Source organism: Sorex fumeus, unplaced genomic scaffold (genome assembly GCF_029834395.1).
Source record: "Sorex fumeus unplaced genomic scaffold, SorFum_2.1 ptg000007l, whole genome shotgun sequence".
Classification (NCBI taxonomy): Eukaryota; Metazoa; Chordata; class Mammalia; order Eulipotyphla; family Soricidae; genus Sorex; species Sorex fumeus.
Window position 1 is genome coordinate 20,283,045 of NW_026606064.1, and position 22,524 is coordinate 20,305,568.

Below are 22,524 nucleotides of genomic sequence, written 5' to 3' on the forward strand. Positions count from 1 at the left end.
GCAGGTGCCAGTAACGTCTCCATTCATCCCCATTGTGTGCTAGTGTAGCCCAATGGCATCTGCTCGCTCCAAGAACATGAAGAGCATCAAACCGTTCATTCAGGGTCTTGATGAAGAAGTCTGACCATCTTGTAGGTGGGCCGCCAGGTGTTCCTTTGATGTCCCGTGGAATCAAGTCAGGAAAGGCTCTAGTCCAGCGGTTGTCTCCAAATCACATTACGTATCAGGCCCATCTGATTTTTGACACTTTGGCAAACAAGACAGCATCCCTGATTCTCGATCATCCATAGAGGTTGGAATTCCGGATTTCTTCTCTCACTTGAGTGAAGCGTGATACTCTAAGCATAGCTCTTTCAATTCTTCTTTGGGAGGCCCAAATAGCATTCTCATCCTGTTTTAGTAGGGCCCAGGTCTATGAGGTGTATGTTAGTGCAGGAAGAACAGTGGAATTGAAAAGATGTGCCTGAAAAAAAAAATTAAAAAAAAAGAAAAGATGTGCCCAGAGCCGAAGGTTCTTTGTCCTCTTAATAACTTCTTCAATGCTCTTGAAGGCGTTCCACGTCTCTCTCTTGCTCCTGTGCAGTTCTGGTGCCAAGTTGTTTGTCATGTTGAGTTCTCGACCCAGGTACACATAAATGTTGCATTTGGAGATGTTCGTTCTGTTGAGAGCGAATGGAACGTCTGGAACTAGTTCATTTCTCATGAACACTGTCTTTATGAGATTCAGCTGTAGTCCAACCTTTCCACACTCATGGTTGAAGTCGGCCAGCATTCATGCCGCTTGGTTAATGTTTGGTGTTATTAGAACGATGTCATCAGTGAAGCCGCGGTGGTGTAGTTGCTGGACATCTATCTTCACTCCCATTTTTTCCCATTCCAGTTGTCGCATGACATTCTTGAGGGTGGCACTGAAGAGTTTCAGTGAAATGGTATCACCCTGCTAAACCCCTCTCTTTACATTAATGATCACTTCCTTGTAGAATGGTGAGGTCCTGGTAGTGAATCCGTAATACAGCTCACGGGGGATCCTGATGTACTGAGTTTGAACGCCCTGTTTGGCTAGGGCTTCAATGACCGCTTCAGTCTCAACAGAATCAAAGGCCTTCTTTAAATTAATGAACGTTAGACAGAGTGGCATCTTGAACTCTTGAAAAACCTCAATGAGCTTGGTCACCGTGTGGGTATGGTCAATCATGCTGAATCCTTTTTGGAATCCGGCTTGCTTGCATAGTTGTCCTTTGTCTAGTGTTCTGCCAATCCCACTCAGGATGACTTGAGTAAACAGCTTGCAGATGACAGACAACAGGCAAATTGGAAGATAGTTGCCAATGTCATGGAAGTCTCCCTTCTTGTACAACAGAATGGTCCTGCTGGTTCTCCACTGGGACAGAACCTTGCATTCAGACAGGTAGCACATGAAGAGCCAAGCCAGTGTATTGATGAGTACTGGTGGCAGATTCTTCAGGTGTTTGGGTCTGACGTTGCCTGGACCAAGTGCTGTTCACTTCTTTACCAACAAAATGGTGTGTTGGATTTCAGAGGGGAGAATGCTGGGAATGACATATCCATCCTGTGGAATTTGGTATGTGAGCAGGTGGATGTGGCTATCAAAGAGATCCAAGTAGAAGTCGTTGATAATCTTCTCCATTGCCCTTCTGGAAGATGTGATAGATCCATCAGGGCATCCGAGGGCAGTCATCTTGGTCTTGTAGTTGACGAACGATAGGCGGGCATTGCAAATGCTTTCCCTGGCTTCTGCCACGTCAGCCTACACTGCTGCTCTCCTCTCTCTGAGGTCTTCCTCTATAGCTTCTCTGCACTGCTTTGCAAGCTCAGATATTAGCTTGTGGTTGCCTGAGGCTCGCACCCAGCCACGTTGGCGAATGAGCTTCAGATTTTCTGAAGACAGGCATCTTTTTTGTGGCTTTCTCACTCTTGGCTTTTCTTGCACAATCATGGAGGTGATGAACCAGTCGATAGTATTCCTCGTCGATGCTGTCAATGACGGCATCTTCCCTATATAGCGCAATAGTGCCAAAGAGCACCCAGTTGGTGGTTGTTCTGGGAGTTCTTAAACTTTGCAGCCCTTACTCCCTGCTCTGTGAAGTAGAATTTTGCATGAAGGAGATGGTGGTCTGAACCCATTTAAAATTTTGGGACAACAGCGACATTGGTCAGGCAAAATGGTTGATAGAATATGATGTGGTCAATTTCATTGTGGAATTGTCCACTGGGAGACTCCCATGTCCAACGTTTAGATTCAGCCTTCTGGAACTGCGAGTTACCATGGATGGTCGTGGTTGACATGATGAACTCACATAGTCTCTCACCCTGTTTGTTCCATTGTAGGCCGTCGGTTCCGATGTGGAGTTCTTTGGACGACCTTCTCGGTCCTATCTTGGCATTAAAATCACCTTGTAGATGGTGTGCTTTTCTTAATAGAACTTCTCCAGCCCCATGTAGAACTTCTCAATTTCTTCTTTATCATAGTTGGATGTTGGTGTGTAGACGACAAAGATAGAAACTTCCAGAAATGAGCCACATCTATTCAAACATAGCACCTGACTTGGGTTGTCAGGCATTCGAATAATTCGATGCTCATGGCCAAGTTCATGTTGACGAGGATACCGACACCACCGACGCCAGTGTCGAAAACGGCGTGATGTAATTGATTCTTTCTCGTTCTGGTCAATCCAATGACATCGTATTTGATCTTCTGTGCTTGCACCATCAGGTCTTCAATGGATGCGTCCAGTGTCAGCGTACGTGCATTAAAAGTGCCTACAGTCATTTTAGTCCTTTGTTTTGGCAGCCTAGTTTGGCCCTGAGATTTTAGCAGCTTCTCCTTGTTCATCCTTCACAATGGTGCCATACTGGGGGCTCTTTCAGGGTCAGGAGAATGAGCCCATTATTATTACTGTTTTTGCATATCAAATATGCCACAGGTAGCTTGCCAAGTTCTGCCCTGGGATGGGATACCCTCGGTAGCTTGCCAGGCTCTCCGAGAGGAACAGAGGCTTTTGGGGTGGCCTCTAATCACCATTACAGGTGTTCTCAGTCTACTGAATGCAAGCTTTTGGTTGACTGGAATGTTGTAACGAACTGTACGCTGACAAACACGCCATACACCTTGTGCATTGATGTGCTGCTCACGTACAGAACGTACTAGCCAGATCGACACAGTTGGTGCAAGGAGTCCAGCTCTGCACCTGCCTGCATCGTGTTGGTTCACTCTTGGCCAGCTGACACCCTTGTCACCCACTGTCACGATGAGGTGGTGAACCATCAAGGAAAACCAACACAGAGTAGGGCTTCTTAACCTCTACTGTATACATAAATTTCTGTGAGCTTGTCTCAAAACCACCTGGGGCTTGAGATTCTGCATTTCTACCAGGATCTCAGAGTGCTGGTTTCAGGATATACAGCACAAGCATGTAGATTACAGAGCTTATGTTCAAATCATATGTTTTCAAAGTTATGGGCTCTAAAAAAGCATACCCTTACCTTCTTCGACTGTTGACAGCAATGCAAACTGCGAGAATCAAAGCCAGGGCCAAGAGGGATGCCAAGATTATCAGCCATTCTGGTGTGAGTGAACCGAAAGACATGTGTGAGGTTGGGAAATATGCTTTATAAAAACAAAACTGTATTTATACATTGACCTAGACCAAACAAGAACCAGTCAGTGTTATGAATGACTTCCACCAAAAGACCGAGACAATAGGCAGCGGATACTGAAAGGCTGATTTTGTCATAGGGTGTTTGTCCTACAGGTCTCTTGATTTAATCTCTTATCATCAGTCAGGATTTCCAAATCCCTCCAGAAGAAACATGTTCCCTACAAGAATAATATAATCTATTGAAAGTTATAGTTGCCTCTGGTTAAATATTAAATGAACTAAAGGGAATGGTTTCTTACCTTGAAATAAGCATTCTTTTCTTTGATAAAAGCATCCATCTTACATTTTTACTAGGGTACAAAGATGGAGATCACATACTAATGTGAAAAGGGGCATGTGGCAGACAAAGGACCAACTATTCCAGTTTTGTGGAGGGCTAAATTATGCACATTTGATGGGGGGAGAGATTCATTTGACCAAATATAAAAAAGTCTTCAAAAAATACATGCTTCTAGTACAGCAATTATGCTTTCAAGAACTTGCAGGTTCTAAACATTAGCTATAAAGATGTTCATTACTGAGTTCTTAACTCATTACTGAGTTCTTTATAATTCATGAGTTATAAATGACCTAATATACAACAGCCATGGATGATTGACTAAGTTATGGTTCATCCATTTCATAATGTGCGATATATTACAGGGAGAAAATATTTCATGATATTGGAAAGTTGTAGTCAACCAGTTGGGAATGGTGGTTTATTAAACTGCATCTATTTATATTATAATATTCTGTCTATGTTTTTTCTATAGGTTTGGTCTATAGGTTCTTACCATCAGAAGCGGTAAGAAAGGATCAGGGAAATGGCTCAAAGGGCTGGAGTATATGATTTTCATGAAGAAGTCCCAAATTCTAGCACCAGCAGGAGAGTTTCCTAAACACTGCCCCAGGAGTAGTCCCCTAAAACCACTGGGTATGAATCCCCCCGCAGAAAACTACAGGGAGACATATATAAAAATGATAATCAAAGTATTACTGACTGGTGAGGCAAATAACATTATTTTTCCATCATTTGTTTAGATATATTTTTAAAATTATTTTCTATAACTATATACCACTTGTAGTCCAATAAAGTATCATTTATATAGTTCAAAACAAGCCTTAATAGCATAGGAATATGAAAACCTGAAAGAAAAATTTCCCACTGGTTCATAGATCTGTGCAATGAATTAAGGAAGATGGGATGTCATTCCTTGCTATTCTTCTTTGGGGTCTTGGTTTTCCTTGATTTCTTGCTCAGATGCTTTTGTCTGATCTTTACATGGTTAGACGAGAGATGGTGGACAGGGGGGTACTATTTCTGCACCAGCCTGTCTCTACCTCTGAGATGCCCCATAGTCATGCTCACAAGAACTGGAAGAATCCTACTGCCTGATTATAGAAAATTACACTTGACTTTCCTTCCTCTTCCTCCCTGTCACCATCTTTCACCATCAAAGTTCACCATCTTTCCATGTGTTATGCCTTTAGGGGTGCTCAGGTTCACATCATACTCTTCCCTTCCCTGAAGGGAGGATCAGTTTGGAACCCACCTTTTGAAGAGAGGCAATCAAAAGGATAATTTGCAACCTTAAGAAAATCCTTCTTTTTTAAGGGGTAATCTCCCTTTTACAAATTTTCAATGGTGAGCCCAACCAAAAAAAAAAATGCCTCAGGCCTCATCTTAGTTGAACTGAGAGAGACAGCAACTGAAGTCATACAAATATCTTCTTGGTTCTCTCTCATGTATGTCAAAGAGCAAGTTTTAGAGACGCTTGCTAGAGACTAACTTATTCTCACTCTTCCTTGACCTTTGCCTTCTCGCCCATTCCTGAAATGTGCTTTCATGCCTTTATATTCTTCATGTTAAACCAGGTCCAGTTTTTTGAGCTGAGGAGCGAAGAGTAATCACCAGTCCTTCCCAAGAGACTCCTGAGGATTTTCCTGTTAGATCCTGGAGTTTTCTTATTGGACCTTAGACATTGTTTATGGACCTTATTTCACATTTGTGCTTGCCACAGATTGTCAGCACCCAGGGATTCATTCAACCACTGGCATCACCTGGACAAGACTCCCTTCTCCTTACCTACTACCCCTACCTTTCCTTCTACCATACTTTCCTGACTAGACCCTAGCCCTAAACTGAGAGTAAGATGAATGGCTTTGTGAGAATAAATCCACCATCTTCTCAGATTGCTAGCACTGAATAAACTTTTTTTTGCTCTTTTACATTAATTATGGTCACTAGCGTACCCATACTTGGGTTTGGTAGCAAATACACAAGAGAGGATACTGAACTTCTGTGCTTTTAAAATTAAAAATAATAATTTTACTCAAAATTCCTTAAATCTTGATGCTCAGAAGGTTCAAGGTTCTCAGATCCTTTGTTTCACATGTAATTCTCTCTGAAAAGTTGCTCTTGTCAGGATCAGTAAAAACCAGAATTTGTTCACTCTACACAACATGAGGGAAGGTCTTTTGCATTTACCTCCTCACTGTCTACAAAGTGAAATCACCCACTTCACCCCACACCCAAAGTAAAGGGGACTCAGACAGGAAGGATGTGGGTATGACCTGACATCACTTGGCGATCATTCACTTGGGAAGATAGCTTTAGTAACCAACATGACATTTCCTTGGCACAGATCAAGGATAAGTCAGGCAATCTAGAGGACCAGAAAAACAGAAGAATATTCTATCCTTTCTTCCCAAAGCACTGAATAACCATTGATTCTTTGACTTAAGAACTTAAGTAATGTTAGCTTTAAGGGGATAGGAAAATTTCTTTCTTTCTTTCTTTCTTTCTTTCTTTCTTTCTTTCTTTCTTTCTTTCTTTCTTTCCTTCTGTCTTTCTTTCTTTCCTGAGATATTTCAGAGGGACCAGCTGCTAGTTTTTCTGTTTTATTTATTTGTTTTTGCTTCATAGCTGGAACTCACCTGGAATTTGAGGCTTTCTCTTAGGACTTGAGGTTGGGTTTACATCACCTCCTTGACTCCCACTTGCATGTCCTAAGGGAAAACACAAGCTCTGTCATTCAAAGTTTAGAACAAATAACCAGAGTTTCTTACAACTCATAAGGCCAATTTCTACATTTGCATCACTGAGAAACAATTCACAGACATAAGCCACAGACAAGTATAAAAAGTTATAGAAAAGGCATTGCCACAGAAAAGGCCAGTTGGACTGGAGGTTATTTGGAAGTGTGGTGAGAATTCTTAATGGTAATAATGGTGTCATGTTGACAGCACTGGACTCCAGAACAGAACAATCTTGCATTTGAGTCGTCCCCTCCACTCTTGTTAAAAAGCAGAGAATGGGGGCCGGAGAGTCTAGAATAGGGGAGACCTTACTTGCCTTCTGTTTCACTTATCCCAGTTTGAATTCCGACCACATATGATCCCCCTGGATGCCAGCAGGGGTCACCCCTGAGAAGAGCTAACCTTGAGAACTGCCGGGTGTGGTTCCAGCCACCCAACCAGATGGAAGAATTATATTTATTGTTATTGTATAGACCATAAAAGAAGCACACAATAAGGTCACTGAAGCTTTTGTTATATTCCATTTTCAGTTTAGCTATTTATTACTAATAGTCTGGTCCCCTGAGCAGCAGCCAAGACTTCTACTAGAAGTTTACTAAGAATATAGAATCTCAAGCCTCACCCCACTCTACTGAATCTGAATCTTTATTCCTACAAAACCTCAAGAAATTCATATGCCTCAGAAAGTTCAAAACATATCTAAAAATCACAGCCAGGGTCTACTTAGAAACAAAAATACTTATTAAAAAGTGAGGGGTTTGGGAAAGGGATCATAATTCTTTAGTTGATGATAAAATCGTCCTAGTAGAATTCCAACCAACAAAAACAAAAAAGGCCTTTTAAGAAAGCAATGAACGTTTTCTACTGTATGCTAAAAAGACAAAATAAAGAAGCAAACAAAAACTTCACACTTGGTGAGGGACGGAGTGATAATATAAAGAGTAGGTTGCCTTGCACAAGGCCAAACCAAGTTCGAGCTCTGCACCCACTATAGCTCCCTGACCCCACTAGGAGTGATTCCTAAGTATAGAACCAGGATAAGCCTTGAGTACCACCAGGTGTGGTCCCCAAACAAACAAACAAACAAAAAACCAAAAAAAAAAAACCTTCCTTCAAAAATAACCCCCTCATATTTGAAGGCAACAACAAGCATCAAAGACAATACAAGTCACAAGCAGAGATTTGTCCATATTTTCAAAGCCTCACATCACAGTTTCAAAGATTCAACCCAGCAATGCTTTGGGTATCCTCCTCTTCTGTGCTTAAAAACAAAAATTTGAAAATTTTCTATTAAGACCAACTCTTTATTTCTCCCACTACCATAACAGAATAATGAATACTTCCAAAGAAAGAAAAATAAATAAATTAAAAGCTACCACAAAGGACTAGAGTGATTAAGGTGCTTGTCTGGCACATAGCTAACCCAAGTTCAATCCATGGCACCCCATACGGTCCCCCTGACCCCTGCCAGGAGTGACTACTGAGCACAGAGCCAGGAATAATCCCTGAACACAGCCAGGTGTGGCCTCCAAAGCAAAACCAAACAAAGAAACAGAAGAAAAAAGCAAAAAGAAACCTGCAAAAACAAGTTCTGCTGACCTACATGAAGATAACTGGGCTTACCTTTCAGAGTTAAACTTTACACTGCATGGACAACAGAAATTTTGATGACAGTGCTTATTTTGGACGAGGTAGCTCCTGTTTACGCCACTTGGTGTTTTAGTTAAATTCAAAATGGAGTAAACGAAATAAATCCTTACCAGACATCTGGCTGTTTCAACATACCCCTTCCTATTTTGACAGCGCTCTTTTGTTTTGGAAAATTCAGAAGTCCAAGGAACTTTCTCCAGTGGCCTCCCAGGGAGCTTGGTCATTGGCAAGTCTTCACCTGCACCCATTTGGGTATGTTTTGGGACTTTGGTCCTCTGAACTAGAGCTTTTGGCCATTAAAACCAACCATGACCCACAGTCACTCTCCTTGGTCTTTTTCTGACTCATTTAACTGCCTTTGATATTTGAAAAGGAGGCCACTAATAGATCTTAAGCTCTTTATTTTGCTCTCCATAAAAAGCGCTCCCAGCAAGGAAAGATCTGGGTGTGTGCAGAGCAAGATGAAACCTCTCTACTTGAACAATAGACACCTGCACAGAAGTCAAACAAAAGAGATCACTCCCGCCCACCTGATTCTCACTTCAAGCAAAAGTGAAGACCTGGATGGACGAGATATAGCAGGTCTCGCATTGCGCCCTAGAGGTCTGCAAACCCAGCTAGGCTTGGGCTGTCTGGGTAGGCAAGTTCCACAAAGAGGACCACTTGACACTGCAGTTGGGAAGTGAGATACAATCTAAGGTGGTGCCCAGAGATCATTAAACTGTGAGAAAAACAGTCTATGACAGTGGTTTCTCAAATTTTACTGAGATTATCAGTGCAAGGGAGAGATCTGGTGAAAATGCAGATCTTTCTTTTTTTTTGACTTTTGGGGGTCACACCTGGCAGTGCTGAGCTTACTACTGGCTCTGAGTTCCGGGATCACTCCCTGAGGGACTTGGAGTCTATTTGCAGTCTATTTCTCCAGCCTTTCAGGTGCATTTTTAAAAATGAACTCCGATATCTCTTAGGTGAAAGGTTACCCATGAAGACATGCTTTAAATAATCCATCTTTGGGGGCTTAGGTGATAGCACAGCGGGTAGGGCATTTTCCTTGTATGCAGCTGAACTGGGTTTGATTCTCAGAATCCCATATGGTCCCCCGGACACCTCCAGGAGTAATTCCTGAGTACAGAGCCAGGAGTAACCCCTGTGCATCACCAGGTGATACATCACCCAAAACAGAAAAAAAAAAAAAAAGAAGAAGAAAAGAAAAAAATCCATCTTTGGGTCTACAACGCTAGAGTGAACTGAGTACATGCTTTGCATGCAAAAGGGCGGGTTCAGTGCCTGGCATTTCCTGATGTGACCTCCTTTCCTGAACACTGTCAGGTGGAATCTGGGTGAGCTTTTAAGTTTAGAAGCAGCCCTAACCCTGATGTAGACAAGAAGGAGGAGGACCTGGTTTGCTTGGGAATCACCTGATTTGGAGACATTTGGGAGAGAACACCAACAGATCCTTTCCACAGTCCCAGAGCTAACAGTCGCAGGTAAATCTACCTCAAATCAGACTTTTGCTTTTCAGAGTAAGGCTTTTGCATTGCAATTTGAGCCTCAGTAAAATAATGATTAAATGAATTAATAATAAGTATTCCATAAGAGGTTATTGATTTTTGATGACCTATAAAAATGTCAGTTTCGGGTAACTCAACCAAAAACACTTGAAGTGTTAGGACAATGCTATTGTGCATTGCACACTCACAATAAATGCTATTATGTGCTGAGGATTAGACTAAATATATATATATATATATATAGTCATGTAATCTTTAAAACATGTCCTATAACAATGATTGTTATTTCCATTTTATTGGTTAGAAAATTGGGTTTCAGATCTTTGAAGCAATCTCCCCAGTTATTATGTGGAAGAACTGGGATTAAACCCAGTCTATTCTTACTCCAAAACTCATGTTCTTCATCACCCTGGTGTACTGCAATGCCAAATTAGCACCTGGCTTGAATTCTTCCTGATTCTTTCAGATGGAAAATTTTCTCCAAAAGAGTAGATCTCAAAGTGTTCTTCCCATTCCCATCAGCGTCATAAGACAATTTATTTGAAGTATAAATGCTCTGATTCTACCCCAGAGGAGTCATAAGACAATTTATTTGAAGTATAGATGTTCAGACTCTACCCCAGAGGAGTCAGAAAACTGAATGAAATATGGGATTCAGCAATGTATTTATTAAATCCTCTCCATGACTGACATATATACCCAGAAAGTCTGCCAACTTTTTGAGGTATATGACTCTTCACTATAAACTATTGAGTTTGACAATGATGATGCTAATAATGTATGAGTAAGACATCTCAAACTCACCAGCTGACTGAGATCCATCAGTAGTGTGGGACTTGCCATGGGAGTCATAGTCAGAGGATGAGTCGTCATGATCCCCTGGAAGGAATAACCAAGGAAAGTTTAGTTTCATGTCGTGGTTGGGTTACCATAGGCATTTCCTGGTGTTTGCCTTTTTTACATAAGTCATCACAATATTTAATCTTTTAAGGGTAACCAAAAAATGGTGGTAGAAGAATCTTGAATAAGAACCACAAAATCGATTACTACTCACTGCTTAATCCACTGAGTGGATTAAATTAAGGAAATTGAGATACCAAGGATAACCAGAGAAAGAGTTCACCTTTGGGAGAAGTTCAGTCATTGCAATAAAAATATTACGATCACTTCACATGTCTGAGTTGACATTTGGTACTGCATCTTTGAAATGATCATATTCTTTGAATTGTGACAAAGTGATCACTGGATGTGTACTCTGTGATTTAGAATATTTTAAAAGATTTTTCTAAGGCAAAGGATAACACAAAAATATCTTTGTTGCTTGGAGCTGAATTATATAAATATTTAAAAATTAATTGCTTGTTTAGAGAAAACAATATATTTTTATCAGAGAATAATTCAAGTAACATTTCTCAAAAATTGAATCAGTATTTTCAACACCCAAAGTGACTATTATCTTACTACATGGCCTTAGATTGAGATTGGTTCTTAAATTGCTAAATCTGGATCTACATACCAAATGTTAGACTCAGCATATAGAAGTTCCTACTCTTCACTCTCTTCTCCACATGTTTTCCGAAACTATCTCTAATCTTAAAAGAAAATCACAGGCTGGGCTAGAGAGATTGCTCAAAGGGCTGAGCAAACAGTTTGCATGCAGGCCTTAATTTCATTCCCAGCACTCCATGGTCTACAAACTTCAGGGAGTGACCCCCAAACACAGAGCTGGGAGTAGCCCTCAAGCACTGGCAGGTGTGGGCCACACCCTGTTCCTGTGGGGGTGTGGTCTTATAAAATGGTTTATAAAATGCCATAATCACCCACTATGAAGGTACCTATATGGGATGTGCAATGGCAGGCTAGTATAGCTTCCTAAATTAAAGAAAACAGAGATAGATAACCTCTCATGCAATTGTTTAGAAGAAGTAGATTGCTTTGTTCCTTGGTTGATGATTAGAAAAAGCGAAAAAGTAATTTTCTGAGATACCAACACCAATATCAACACCACTCCACCATTACCACCACCACCGCCACCACCACCACCACAATTACAAACATTGTAACTTTTACACAGTGCATAAAAAATTAAAATATATAGGAATAATAACTCTTATTTGAGAGTTTTGGAAGAAAGAAAGGGATGAGAGTCACCTGAGTTAGTAACCACTTAATCCACAGCAAATCATGGAAAATCTGTACCTTAGAATCTGTAGAACTTTTAAAATTTTAAAAAGCATTCTATTTATTAACAACTCTACTGTATAATACTTCTAGAATATTGAAACGATTAAAATTTCCATTTTCATTAAAGTTCTTTAAATTAAAAAATTGCTCTAGCTTTAATCACAGAGAGAGAGAGAGAGAGAGAGAGAGAGAGAGAGAGAATCAGTGTATGTGTGTACGTGTGTAGCCAGAGATCAAACCCAGGACTCACGTATACAAGGCACAGCATGCATTTAAGTGCTGAGCTGCATCTTCAGTCCCAAAGCCCCAATTTTGTGAAAATAAACTAGGCATTATTCTAATATCTATCTCTCTAGAATGATACAGACATGCTACCTGGATTTTTAGTATCTGAGAGTAGACCAATGCTATAAAGGACCAAAGGGTGTAAGATTTCAAACTCTATTTTCTGGAAGACTTGCAATGGGTCCCGGAGGAAAGAGATGAAATACTGATGTCTAGATTTTCCATCCCCATAACACTGAAAGTTTCACAGTTGTCTTCTACTTTATTTACTGTATGAAGATTTCTCTTTGGGGCGGGGGCACAGAGGGATGAGGAGGTAGCTGAATGGCTAAAAGAGCTTAGATGTAAATTTAGATATAGGAACATATGAGTGACTTAAGATATATATTTTATTTTGTCTTTCATATGCTTTAGTAGTTGGATGGTAAGAAATGCTTAAATCACAAGAACTAAAGAGAAGAATATTTTCTTCACCAGGGTATTTCCCAGTCACCATTTTTTTAAAATATAAGTTTCTAGTGCAAATGAAGAAACCAAGAAAAGCAGAATTAGAGAAATCTGCTTATCTGAAAAGACTTATTCTAGGTCCATGTCAAACTTGAGCAACTAAGTCATCTTCAGTCATTCTTCTGCTGTTACATTAAGAGAAAAGGTTCTTGCATGGACAGATTAAAGCATAGAGTTTTAAGGGTGCACAATTAGAAGAGATATATCCACAAGCCCACCACCAAAACTAAAACTCACCAATCCATCACCAATGAAAGAGTAAAGTGTTTTTCAATACATAGAAAAATATTCATAAAAAACCTTACAAATATGACAGGATAAATTAGTTTAATCAAGTGAAATTATTGTTAATACTTAGCTTAATACTTTGAACAAAAAATATTGATCTTATATGGTTCAATTTAGTATGTCATAAGCCCAGGAACAAAGAAGAAATTCTGTCATAACAACCAAGTCACAAAAATAAATAGTTGACAGAATTAAGCTTACTATGGCAGGAAGATGGCAGTGAAAAGAGGGAAGTTTCAGAAAAGAACTCCTAGACAATTGCAGAGGGACTCTATCAACTCTGGTGGTGGGTATAAGTTTGGAACACTGTATACAAGGAACCCTTTCCTTCATAGTATTGTAAACCAAGGTCACTAAAATAAATTTTAATACATAAATAAATATTATACTGACAAATGAAAATATCATTTACCTAGATTTAAGTTCGTTTACTCTAGGACAAACAGAGAAAGTCATTTACCAATCATTCTAACCACAATCCACACCCAAAATGCACCTTGCTATATAGGGATTGCATTTTCCTCCCCTACATAGAGAAAGCAAACCAGATAATAAATGACCAAGTTACCTGATACAGAACCATCAACATTAGAGTTGACATCTCCAACAATACTAACTTCAGTCACTTCAGGGGCCACAGTCTCAGCACGGCTCACTGGGACAAGGGTCCCGTGTTCCTTTGTGTCTGAGGAATGAGACGTGTAACCTTCCAGAGAAGTAGTTGAATCTTGAGGATGATTTTCACCTTCCCATCTATCTTTACCATCATTATTAGCTGTGTGGAGGTGGAGTTAATGATAAACTCGCATTTATAAGACCACTATCCATTATATGTTTATTTTCAGAATATGTAATCATTGTATTATTTGTGAATGTGGAGCAAAAGACAGTGTGATTTGCTATGCTACAGAAATTTATATTTTGTCATTGCATCACCTGGACATCACTCAACAGAATAGATTTTGGTGATCCTTAATACCCAAAAGAGACATTTGTTCATCTGTTGCAACATCTGCCTGGGTTATTAACATAAAGTCTGTACCATTTCAATTATACCCAAGTCAACTCACATACTAGATAATCTCAAATTCTCAGCTGGCCCCATCTTTAATGAAATGGAGGAAACACAACACTGAATTAAATGGTAACATTATTCTGCCTACAATTGGGATAACAAATGCAAGATTTAAAAGACCTCCTGAGGCTTTGATTATTCTTTCTTTTGTCAGAAAGGCAGTATTTAAGTCACTACCACTGTGATTTATGGTCCAGAGGATAAATGACAAAATAATATTATCAATGCAAGGGTAAAAGAAAAGAGTTACGCAATTCAGATTTTTACCCCAATTATAATTTATATATAAGCAAATTTCAAAATTTTAAGCCAACTCACCAACTCTAGAGCTTAGAGAAAATGAAGATTAAGTAGTATATGGGAAAAAAAGATTGTTTTAATGTACAGTGAGTTCTATGAGGTGTACAAAAGAGAAAAAGCAGAACACCACCACCAGCTATACCTTCTGTTCTGAAGCAATAGCAAAAAGCAGCTGACTGATTTACCTCCACCTGAGACATCACAAAAACACCCCAAACATATTGATTTTTATTAATAGCTAAAGCCACCACCAACTAGGCTTTACAATTCTTACTGCTAAATGTTGGAGCAGAAGTCACTTGATAGTCTTTATCTTCTTCCAAGACACTATGTGATGTGGAGAAGCTCTGAGCAGGATTCTGCTCTGTTTCAATGGGGAATGAAGTCATCGTTAATATGAATCCATGAAATAAATATTCAAGTTATTTGTTGACATGACAGAAATAACTAGTGGAGTGTCAAGAAAATAGATGCACAGAACACTAAGGCTTGCATATTCTCCTCTGACTGAAATACACAAAATACTTCTATTTGATTCCTAAGCCCTTATAAAAAAGTTTAATCAACAAAATACCATGGTGAAACCTGGGCCAGATTTTTGTCACAGAGACAGGAAAAAAAAAAGAAAAGTTTGACTCCCAGAGTCTTTACTAACAACCAAGAGCCCACAGTGTGATGAAGAAAAATAAACACCAAGATAGCATATCTGTAGCCACATAGAAGGAAGAGGCTCATCTAGACTCACAAGCTCAGGTAACTCAGATCAAAGTTTTATGAAGAAATTAGTCCCTTTCAAGAACATTAAATTAAATTACTATTTTACTCTTTTATTAGTTTTTTGGTCTTGAATGTGGATTAAAGATTCTCTCATTATGCTGAAATGCCAGAAGTACTTGCCTGGGCAAATACAGGCCTATCACAGATATACGTCCAGTTGAGTCTGAACCATCATTTGAAATCACTTTAAATGTTTTAGTTAATTTCTATTGTGTTCTTCTAAGATAGGTACTGACCTCTGAGTTACAGGTACAAGGACTCCAGATAGCAAGCCCAGGAGCCATATCCATCACCAAGTACACAGAACAGCCAGAAGACAGATAGTTACCAATTCTCAATCCTAACTTCAGAGCATAAGTCAACAGGGACATAAAATAGCACAAGATCCTCTGCAGAACATTCTTATGCTTATCTCCTTTGATGTTTAATGTTGTGGTATTACAATGCTAATAAACAACACAAGCTTACTGCCCCCCCCGCCCCCCCACACAGACTCCCTTTGGTCTTAAAGGGCTCACTATGATCATCAAGAAATAAAATGATGTCCTCTTAATTCTAAATTTATCTTATATTCTGTCAATAAAATAAAAAATGATCTTTGTTCTCTAAGATTACTCGGTGATTTTTAGGGTAGATATTAACTCTGTTAGAAGCTTAGCATTGCTTCCACCATATACTTAGTTTAAAAGATATTAGCAAGAGTTCCTTTTTCTTTCCTGGGTCCTATAATCTTGTAGATTGTTAACACGACTTTTCCATCTTCTATGGACTAACATGAATTTCCTACTTTCTATGATTAGCTATTTTAAAATGTCACTTTATAACTATTAGACCACCATACTTCTAATATGCCTTAGCAAAAAGTTAAAAATTAAAAGAGATGCTCTTTTAAAACATAGGAAAACCACTTTACTAACCATGGTCTTAGGTTGTGATAAAACTGCTTTAAAAAGGAAAACCAAACTGAATGGAATAACATTTAGTTATTTGTTTGCTGGCGATGCTGAGTGGTTACTTCTAGCTTTGCACTCAGGAATCAATCCTGGTGGTTCTCAGGGGACCATATGAGGTGTCAGGGATCAAATCCTGGTCGTCTGCTTTCAAAGCAAGTGCCTTACCCCCTGTACTGTCTCTTGGCCCTTACATCCTAATTTTTTAAGCATAAATTCATTGGATCTGGAAAACAGCAAAAAAGAAGTAAAATCAGATTTTAAGAACCCCATCATGAAAATGAAGATAACAAAGAGAGACTTTATACTCTGGGATGAGTCACATAGCACCAAGAACACCATTCCATCACCAAGCTCTGCACAGGCACAGTATAAACAAGAAATGAAGAAGGAACGCAAGTCAAAGAAATGCCTGAGAGTCATTATCCTTACGAGTTGTGATGGAAAGTGTTTCTTTCCTGTTTAAATCTTCCACCAAATTTACATTTGGATCTGCAGAAGGTTGAAGCGTTGTACTATGACTGGAGTCCATATCTGAGGGAATTAAATCAGTGTTATTGCTTGATTTTGCTTGATGGTTTAGGGTTTATAGACAAATTATTTTTATATTCAACCCTGGGTAAGGGAGAAGGAAGAAAATGCTGACTCGTGTCTTTAGAATTGGAATACATGATCACTTTTTCAAAAGAAAGAAATAACTTTCATTTATGGATTAAGTTAGATGAAAATCATGATTTTCATTTGTGTTTGCTAAATCTGAATAGGGTCAAAATAAGCATGTGACAGTCTCCCAAACTTTACAGAGATGTAACCCATGTGCTTTCTTAGAGATATATGTGACCTGATACAAAGAGGAAAGAAATGGTTTAGATACTATTTTGTCATATTTCCCTTACTCAACAGCCCCCCCTCCCTTTTATTTTTTTTAACAATTCTTTTCCCTTAACTAGTTTCCTTTTTTGCATCACAAAGTGAATGCGCAAACAGAACATGGAGCTATAATAAAAGATGGAGGCTATCAGAATAATTCAGGAGCAAGAAATAAGACGAGGATATAAGTGCATCATTTTCCCTATAAACAAGAATGAGGAAACTTTGCAATTAACATAAAAACTTTTAAGTGGTATAGATATTTCACTGAAATATATATAAATATTGCTTCTAATAACTATTAAAAGTTGATTCTGCCGAAGTAACAAATCCTGAGTGAAGTAGAGACTGAACAATTCATAGTCATCATCACTGATAGGTTTCCATTAGAAAGTCCAACCCTTTTACTGCTTGTGAAGAGACTCAATCAGTTCAAGATCAAGCTAGAAAACACTGAAATGCTGAGAAATACTGAGAAATACTGGGAATACTGAGAAATACTGGGCATCCATATATATAGTGGCCATCCATATATATATATACTATATATGTATATATGTATAAATATGTATAATATTGCAGCCTTTTTACCTTTAAATGTGGCAAGAGTAAATAAGAAAAGTTTTTGTTTTTGTTTTGAAATTTGGGTCACACTTGGCAATGCACAGGGGTTACTTCTGGCTCATGCACATAGGAATTACTCCTGGAGGTGCTTGCGGGACCATATGGGATGCTGAGAATTGAACCCAGGTCGGCCGCATGCAAGGCAAATGCCCTACCCGCTATTCTATTGCTCCAGCCCCAAATAAGAAAGTTGGACAGTGACAATCTAGTGACAGTGGAAATAGTCACTAGATCCATCACTTCACTCTTTTGAACATGTACTTAAAAGTGGTAAAAAAAAAAAAGCAGTCTACAGACTGCTGTTTTTTTTTTAAAAGAAATTATTTCCACTCCCATCATATAAGGATTAATAATTCCTCTTTAATCCCTTTTTTGCCAAATTCTTTATGTCAGACCAGGAGTTCCTATTCAGATAAATGATCATGTTAATTCCATCTCACAGAAATTCCAGTTCCTTAGAAAAGTAGACAGGTGTACAATCAGGGACCTATTTCTAAGGAATCTAGCCATTCAGTGGCTATATTTCAAAATAATATCACAGAACAAAAAATCTCAGAGGCTATTACCCATGCTGTTTTCAGTTTGATGACCTTGTCCCATTGGATGTGAGATTGGGTCGAAGAAATCTGTCCAGGAACTATCCTCTGGATTCTGTGTTGTCATTCTTTGATCTGGGTGGTTGTCATGGGCTGAGGCTGCTGTGACCATGTAGTTCAAGCAATTATCAAAGCATTAGTTGACATTTGGTCAGAGACATGCTGATTTGAAGTTTTTATTCTCTATACAACATAACCATCTTCCTGTGTAGGGCCAGGAAGTTGCATAAGTGCAGAATGCTTTAAAAGATGTGGATTTATTCCCATTCTTATCATCAGCATGTGAACTGGAGTACACAAAATCATCAGTACCTTCACCAGTGGATAGTGGATGAGTTACAGACACCAAGTAAAGAAAAAAGAGAAGTAGTTCTTGGCCCCTGCCATACCGCCACCAGTCCAAGCATATGTCATTCTGAAACAACCACATCCCAGTGAAATGCATATTAGGTCAGTGGTGATTTAGAGAAAGAATCAGATGACAGTTTCCAAAGAGGTAAGTATAAAACTAAAGACCATTCACCTCAAAAGGATAAATGGAATCCATTGGAAGAATTGCTTTCTAACAAAGAGATTTATGATGTAGATGGCATATAAAGAATGTTAACCATGTCTTTAGCTTCATTCTGAGCTAATGGAGAAGTACAGGTAGAAGAAATTACAGCATAGCACCTTAGCAACATCTACATTACAGAGTCAATCACTGAAACCACTGCTTTGCCAAAAATGCATTCAGCAATGCTATGCACTAGAAGGACATTATGCATCATGTTCTATTTGCAAATAAAAAGGTGGTAATATTTCTCATCGATACTAAATCAAAAGATGAAATTTGTGTTTCATTTCAATGCAGAATGTACTTCAATGCTTCTCTTAGGCAAACAATAGAACATGCAAAGAAGTTTGCAGAGCCAAGTTAAATGTCATTACTCAGAAATGATGACAAGAACTTGAATTCAATTTCCACAAACCCACAATTTAAGGATAAAGAAAGTGCCCTTTTTGGGGTAGAACCAAGAGACAAAACATTGTATATTCCAGGGAGAAACCAGCAAGCAGACCTGACAAAAGGGTCAAAGGACATCAAACAAGAATCATTTTCTCAAAATGCCTGGCTCTATTTCTTCAAATACTGGGGTTCTGACCGAACACTTATTTTCTGACAAGCCCAGTATTTCAGAGAAGTATACTGTAAAGCTTGGACACACATCATAGAGTCTTTTTCTTTATAAAATAAAAGGGAGTATTTCAGAAGATTAAAGTCTCTGCTATAATATTACTGGGGATGCTCAAAACTAAATCTGAAAATGACATATTCAAGGACACAGTCCCTTTGGTCTCCTTTATGTGCTTCAGGTGATTTGTCATGTACAGTTTAGAACTGCCTCCATGTTAACCACATATGAACTATTGGTGAAACATAGTATTTTATGACAATTCTGTCTTTTTGTTCAGAGTCCTCAATACCAGGTGTTTCACCAAAGAAGTTTCCACCCAGTTTGCATGTAAAATCATTCATTACCAGTTGTCCCTGGTGTTGAGTGAGAGTCTTCTTTTGGCATCTGGGGATACTCCCCGGGCCATCCATTCTCAAACTGCTCTGTGTGGGTAGCTGTTTCCTCCGTAGCACTACTAGGGGTTTCTTGGGCTGTGAGAAGAATGCCAGTTGTGAGCTATTATTGTTCAATTTCCTCACCAATAAGCCTTCCTGTTTTAAGGTTACAGATACACAGGATAGAAGGTAATAAAGGAAATCAGTCAGATCACTGAAATTTGAAAGACATATTAGAAATCAAACGGTTAGTCCTTCTGTTTTGCATATGGAAAACTGGCACCCAGAGGAAATTTTGGTTCTCTGAAAATCAAGCCATAGTGGGGACTAGAGCACGGCCTACTACTTACCAGTATTAGTTTATATTTTTAGAGATATGCTGAGAGAATTGTTTGTTCAAAGAGTTAACCTGTTTGCTCCAGTAATTTGGAGGAAAGTAATATAATATATAACAATGGACTATAAGAGGGAAGTCACAGGAAATCTTCTAGAATGGTCACATCTCCATGATTGCAGTACTTAAACAGCAGGCACAATGAAAGATAGTGGACTTTCTGAAATGCTCCTCCACTGACATTTTAAAAGACTGAGTTTTTGTGGTATCGAAATTGCCCAAACTAGTTTTTTTAAAAAACAAAATCAATTCAATGGGAGAAAAACCATTCCAATCAGTGTTTGGGACCATGTAAACAACAGCAGTGTGAAAGGCTTAACATTCCTACCAGACAATGCAACTGTCCAGCTTTTATAAGAACAAAATTGATGGAATAAAAATCTATTAGGATGCTTTAGGAAAAAAAAATCAGAAAGTCGTTGTCATATTCATTAGTTTCAACTCACAGGAAATTGTTAGTTCATCAAGAAAATGAGTCTTTTAACTTGCCATGCTGTTTTTGCTACTTGTAGACTGTATTTTATTATCCTAGAAAATTGATATGTATGATTTAATAATAACAGATATTTTTAAAAGCAAGCTTCTTGTTTGGAATTTGCCCTTATATTGGCCAACATTGCTGCGGGTAACTTGTTATCAAGAGAAATGGAGAAAAAGTTCAAATATTAAGCTTTATTATCTACTGACTAAATTACTATCTCCTGACAAATAATAAAATTACAAAACCACTGAGTATAATTTCAAAAAACATAAATTAATCCAAATGAATTGTATTACTATTACTCTTGCTACTGCTGTAGCTAGTATTACTGCTGCTATTACTCGAACTTCTACCACTTCTATTACTCCTGCTATTGTTGCTGCAACTGCTGCTATTATAGCTACTATTACTACTGCCATTATTACTATTACAACTACTTCTAATACTACAACTCTTTCTCCTCCTCTATACTTCTTCTAGCAATACCTTCATAAACACAATGATTCCCTAAATACCCCCTCTGCCCACCAAAATACAGGATATGGGTTTGCAAAGTTTAGAACTTTCCGGTGAAATTTTCATATTGATTCTATTCTGTGAATCATACCATTCTTTTGGTAAAGTTCAGAGGTCTCCAGCCAAAACCTCCTTCTACTTGGCAGGTACTGGTCGCAGAATTACTGCTGCTTTTCCTCTGCTAAGTTTTATTATGTTCAGGATTTCAACTACCTTCCTGTCTCACCCTCCCACCTCCCACCTTTGACAGTAGGTTCAAGAAATCCAAATCTCTCCAGTAGTTTTCTGCCTCTTATGCACCAACTATCCAATAATTTCTAAGATATATTCAAATCTTTCTTTGAGTTAGGACTCAAAGGAAATTGGTACAGAATCTCATCCTCAAGAGACATAGGCTTCTTATTCCTTTTATCTGAAAACACTTCTTAACTCAACCATAGTCCTCATGCTGTTTGAAGTCTACTGGGGGTGAGAGGGGGTAATAATGACATGTAGATTCACATGTATTCAGTATTTAGTACAAGGCTCAGGATTATTAACTTAAGTCTTGACTGATGTCTGAGGCATTTTCTAGACATGGACTTCCAAAACCTTTTAACTTCTGTCTCTTGCACTCTCCCTTTAGAAGTAGTCATGGCTATAAGAACGATGACTGGGCCATAGTATTAAAAATGTCACAAGATGTTGTCCTAAATTAAAACTTCTTTTATTTCAAGTGCAATGGCATCTCTCTGAGAGACAGATGAAAACAAGAATGTGTGCTTATTACTTTGGAGGGGGTATAATTCTCAAAGTTCAGAAGTGAGAATTAAGATTGTCATACGGAAAACCTGGGGTGCTTGCACATAAAGAAATAATAGCATCAGTCTTCCCAAGTCATACTAAGCATAAAAACAGAAAAAGGCACAGAATTCAAATATAGAGCATATTAGCTATTGAATTTTCTCCAAACTCTGTAAGAGATGCCTTTCTACTCTGTAGTGAAAAAGAAGCTGAATTATTCAGGTATCTTCACTGAAAATAGGAATTCCAAAGATTATTGTATTTGTCAAGTTTTTTTCCAATTTTCACTACTGAGCAACAAAAGAACACTCTACCATATATTTCCATAAACACACATATCACCCAAATGGAATTTGGCAGATTTACCAAAAATTGCTAGAGATTGTTGACACAAAATCTGTATTCATCTTTTAAAACACATTAGCTTAAAATAAAGCCACTTTAAAACATTGCAAAAATGTTGACCTTTTGGGAAAGCAGATA

The 22,524-nt window shown here is 38.5% G+C and overlaps 1 protein-coding gene across 1 annotated transcript in view; it reads right to left on the reverse strand.

Annotated features, from left to right (window-relative positions):
• CD44 (CD44 molecule (Indian blood group)) overlaps positions 1 to 22,524 on the reverse strand; it is a 94,172-nt gene that overhangs the window by 7,671 nt on the left and 63,977 nt on the right. Inside the window, exons 10-17 of the mRNA XM_056135462.1 lie at positions 19,838 to 19,963; positions 18,286 to 18,417; positions 16,658 to 16,759; positions 14,773 to 14,862; positions 13,692 to 13,898; positions 10,664 to 10,738; positions 6,597 to 6,668; positions 3,505 to 3,583 (exon numbers count right to left, since the gene is read on the reverse strand). Of these exons, the coding sequence (XP_055991437.1) occupies positions 3,505 to 3,583; positions 6,597 to 6,668; positions 10,664 to 10,738; positions 13,692 to 13,898; positions 14,773 to 14,862; positions 16,658 to 16,759; positions 18,286 to 18,417; positions 19,838 to 19,963 (883 nt within the window). The remainder of the gene's footprint in view (positions 1 to 3,504; positions 3,584 to 6,596; positions 6,669 to 10,663; positions 10,739 to 13,691; positions 13,899 to 14,772; positions 14,863 to 16,657; positions 16,760 to 18,285; positions 18,418 to 19,837; positions 19,964 to 22,524) is intronic.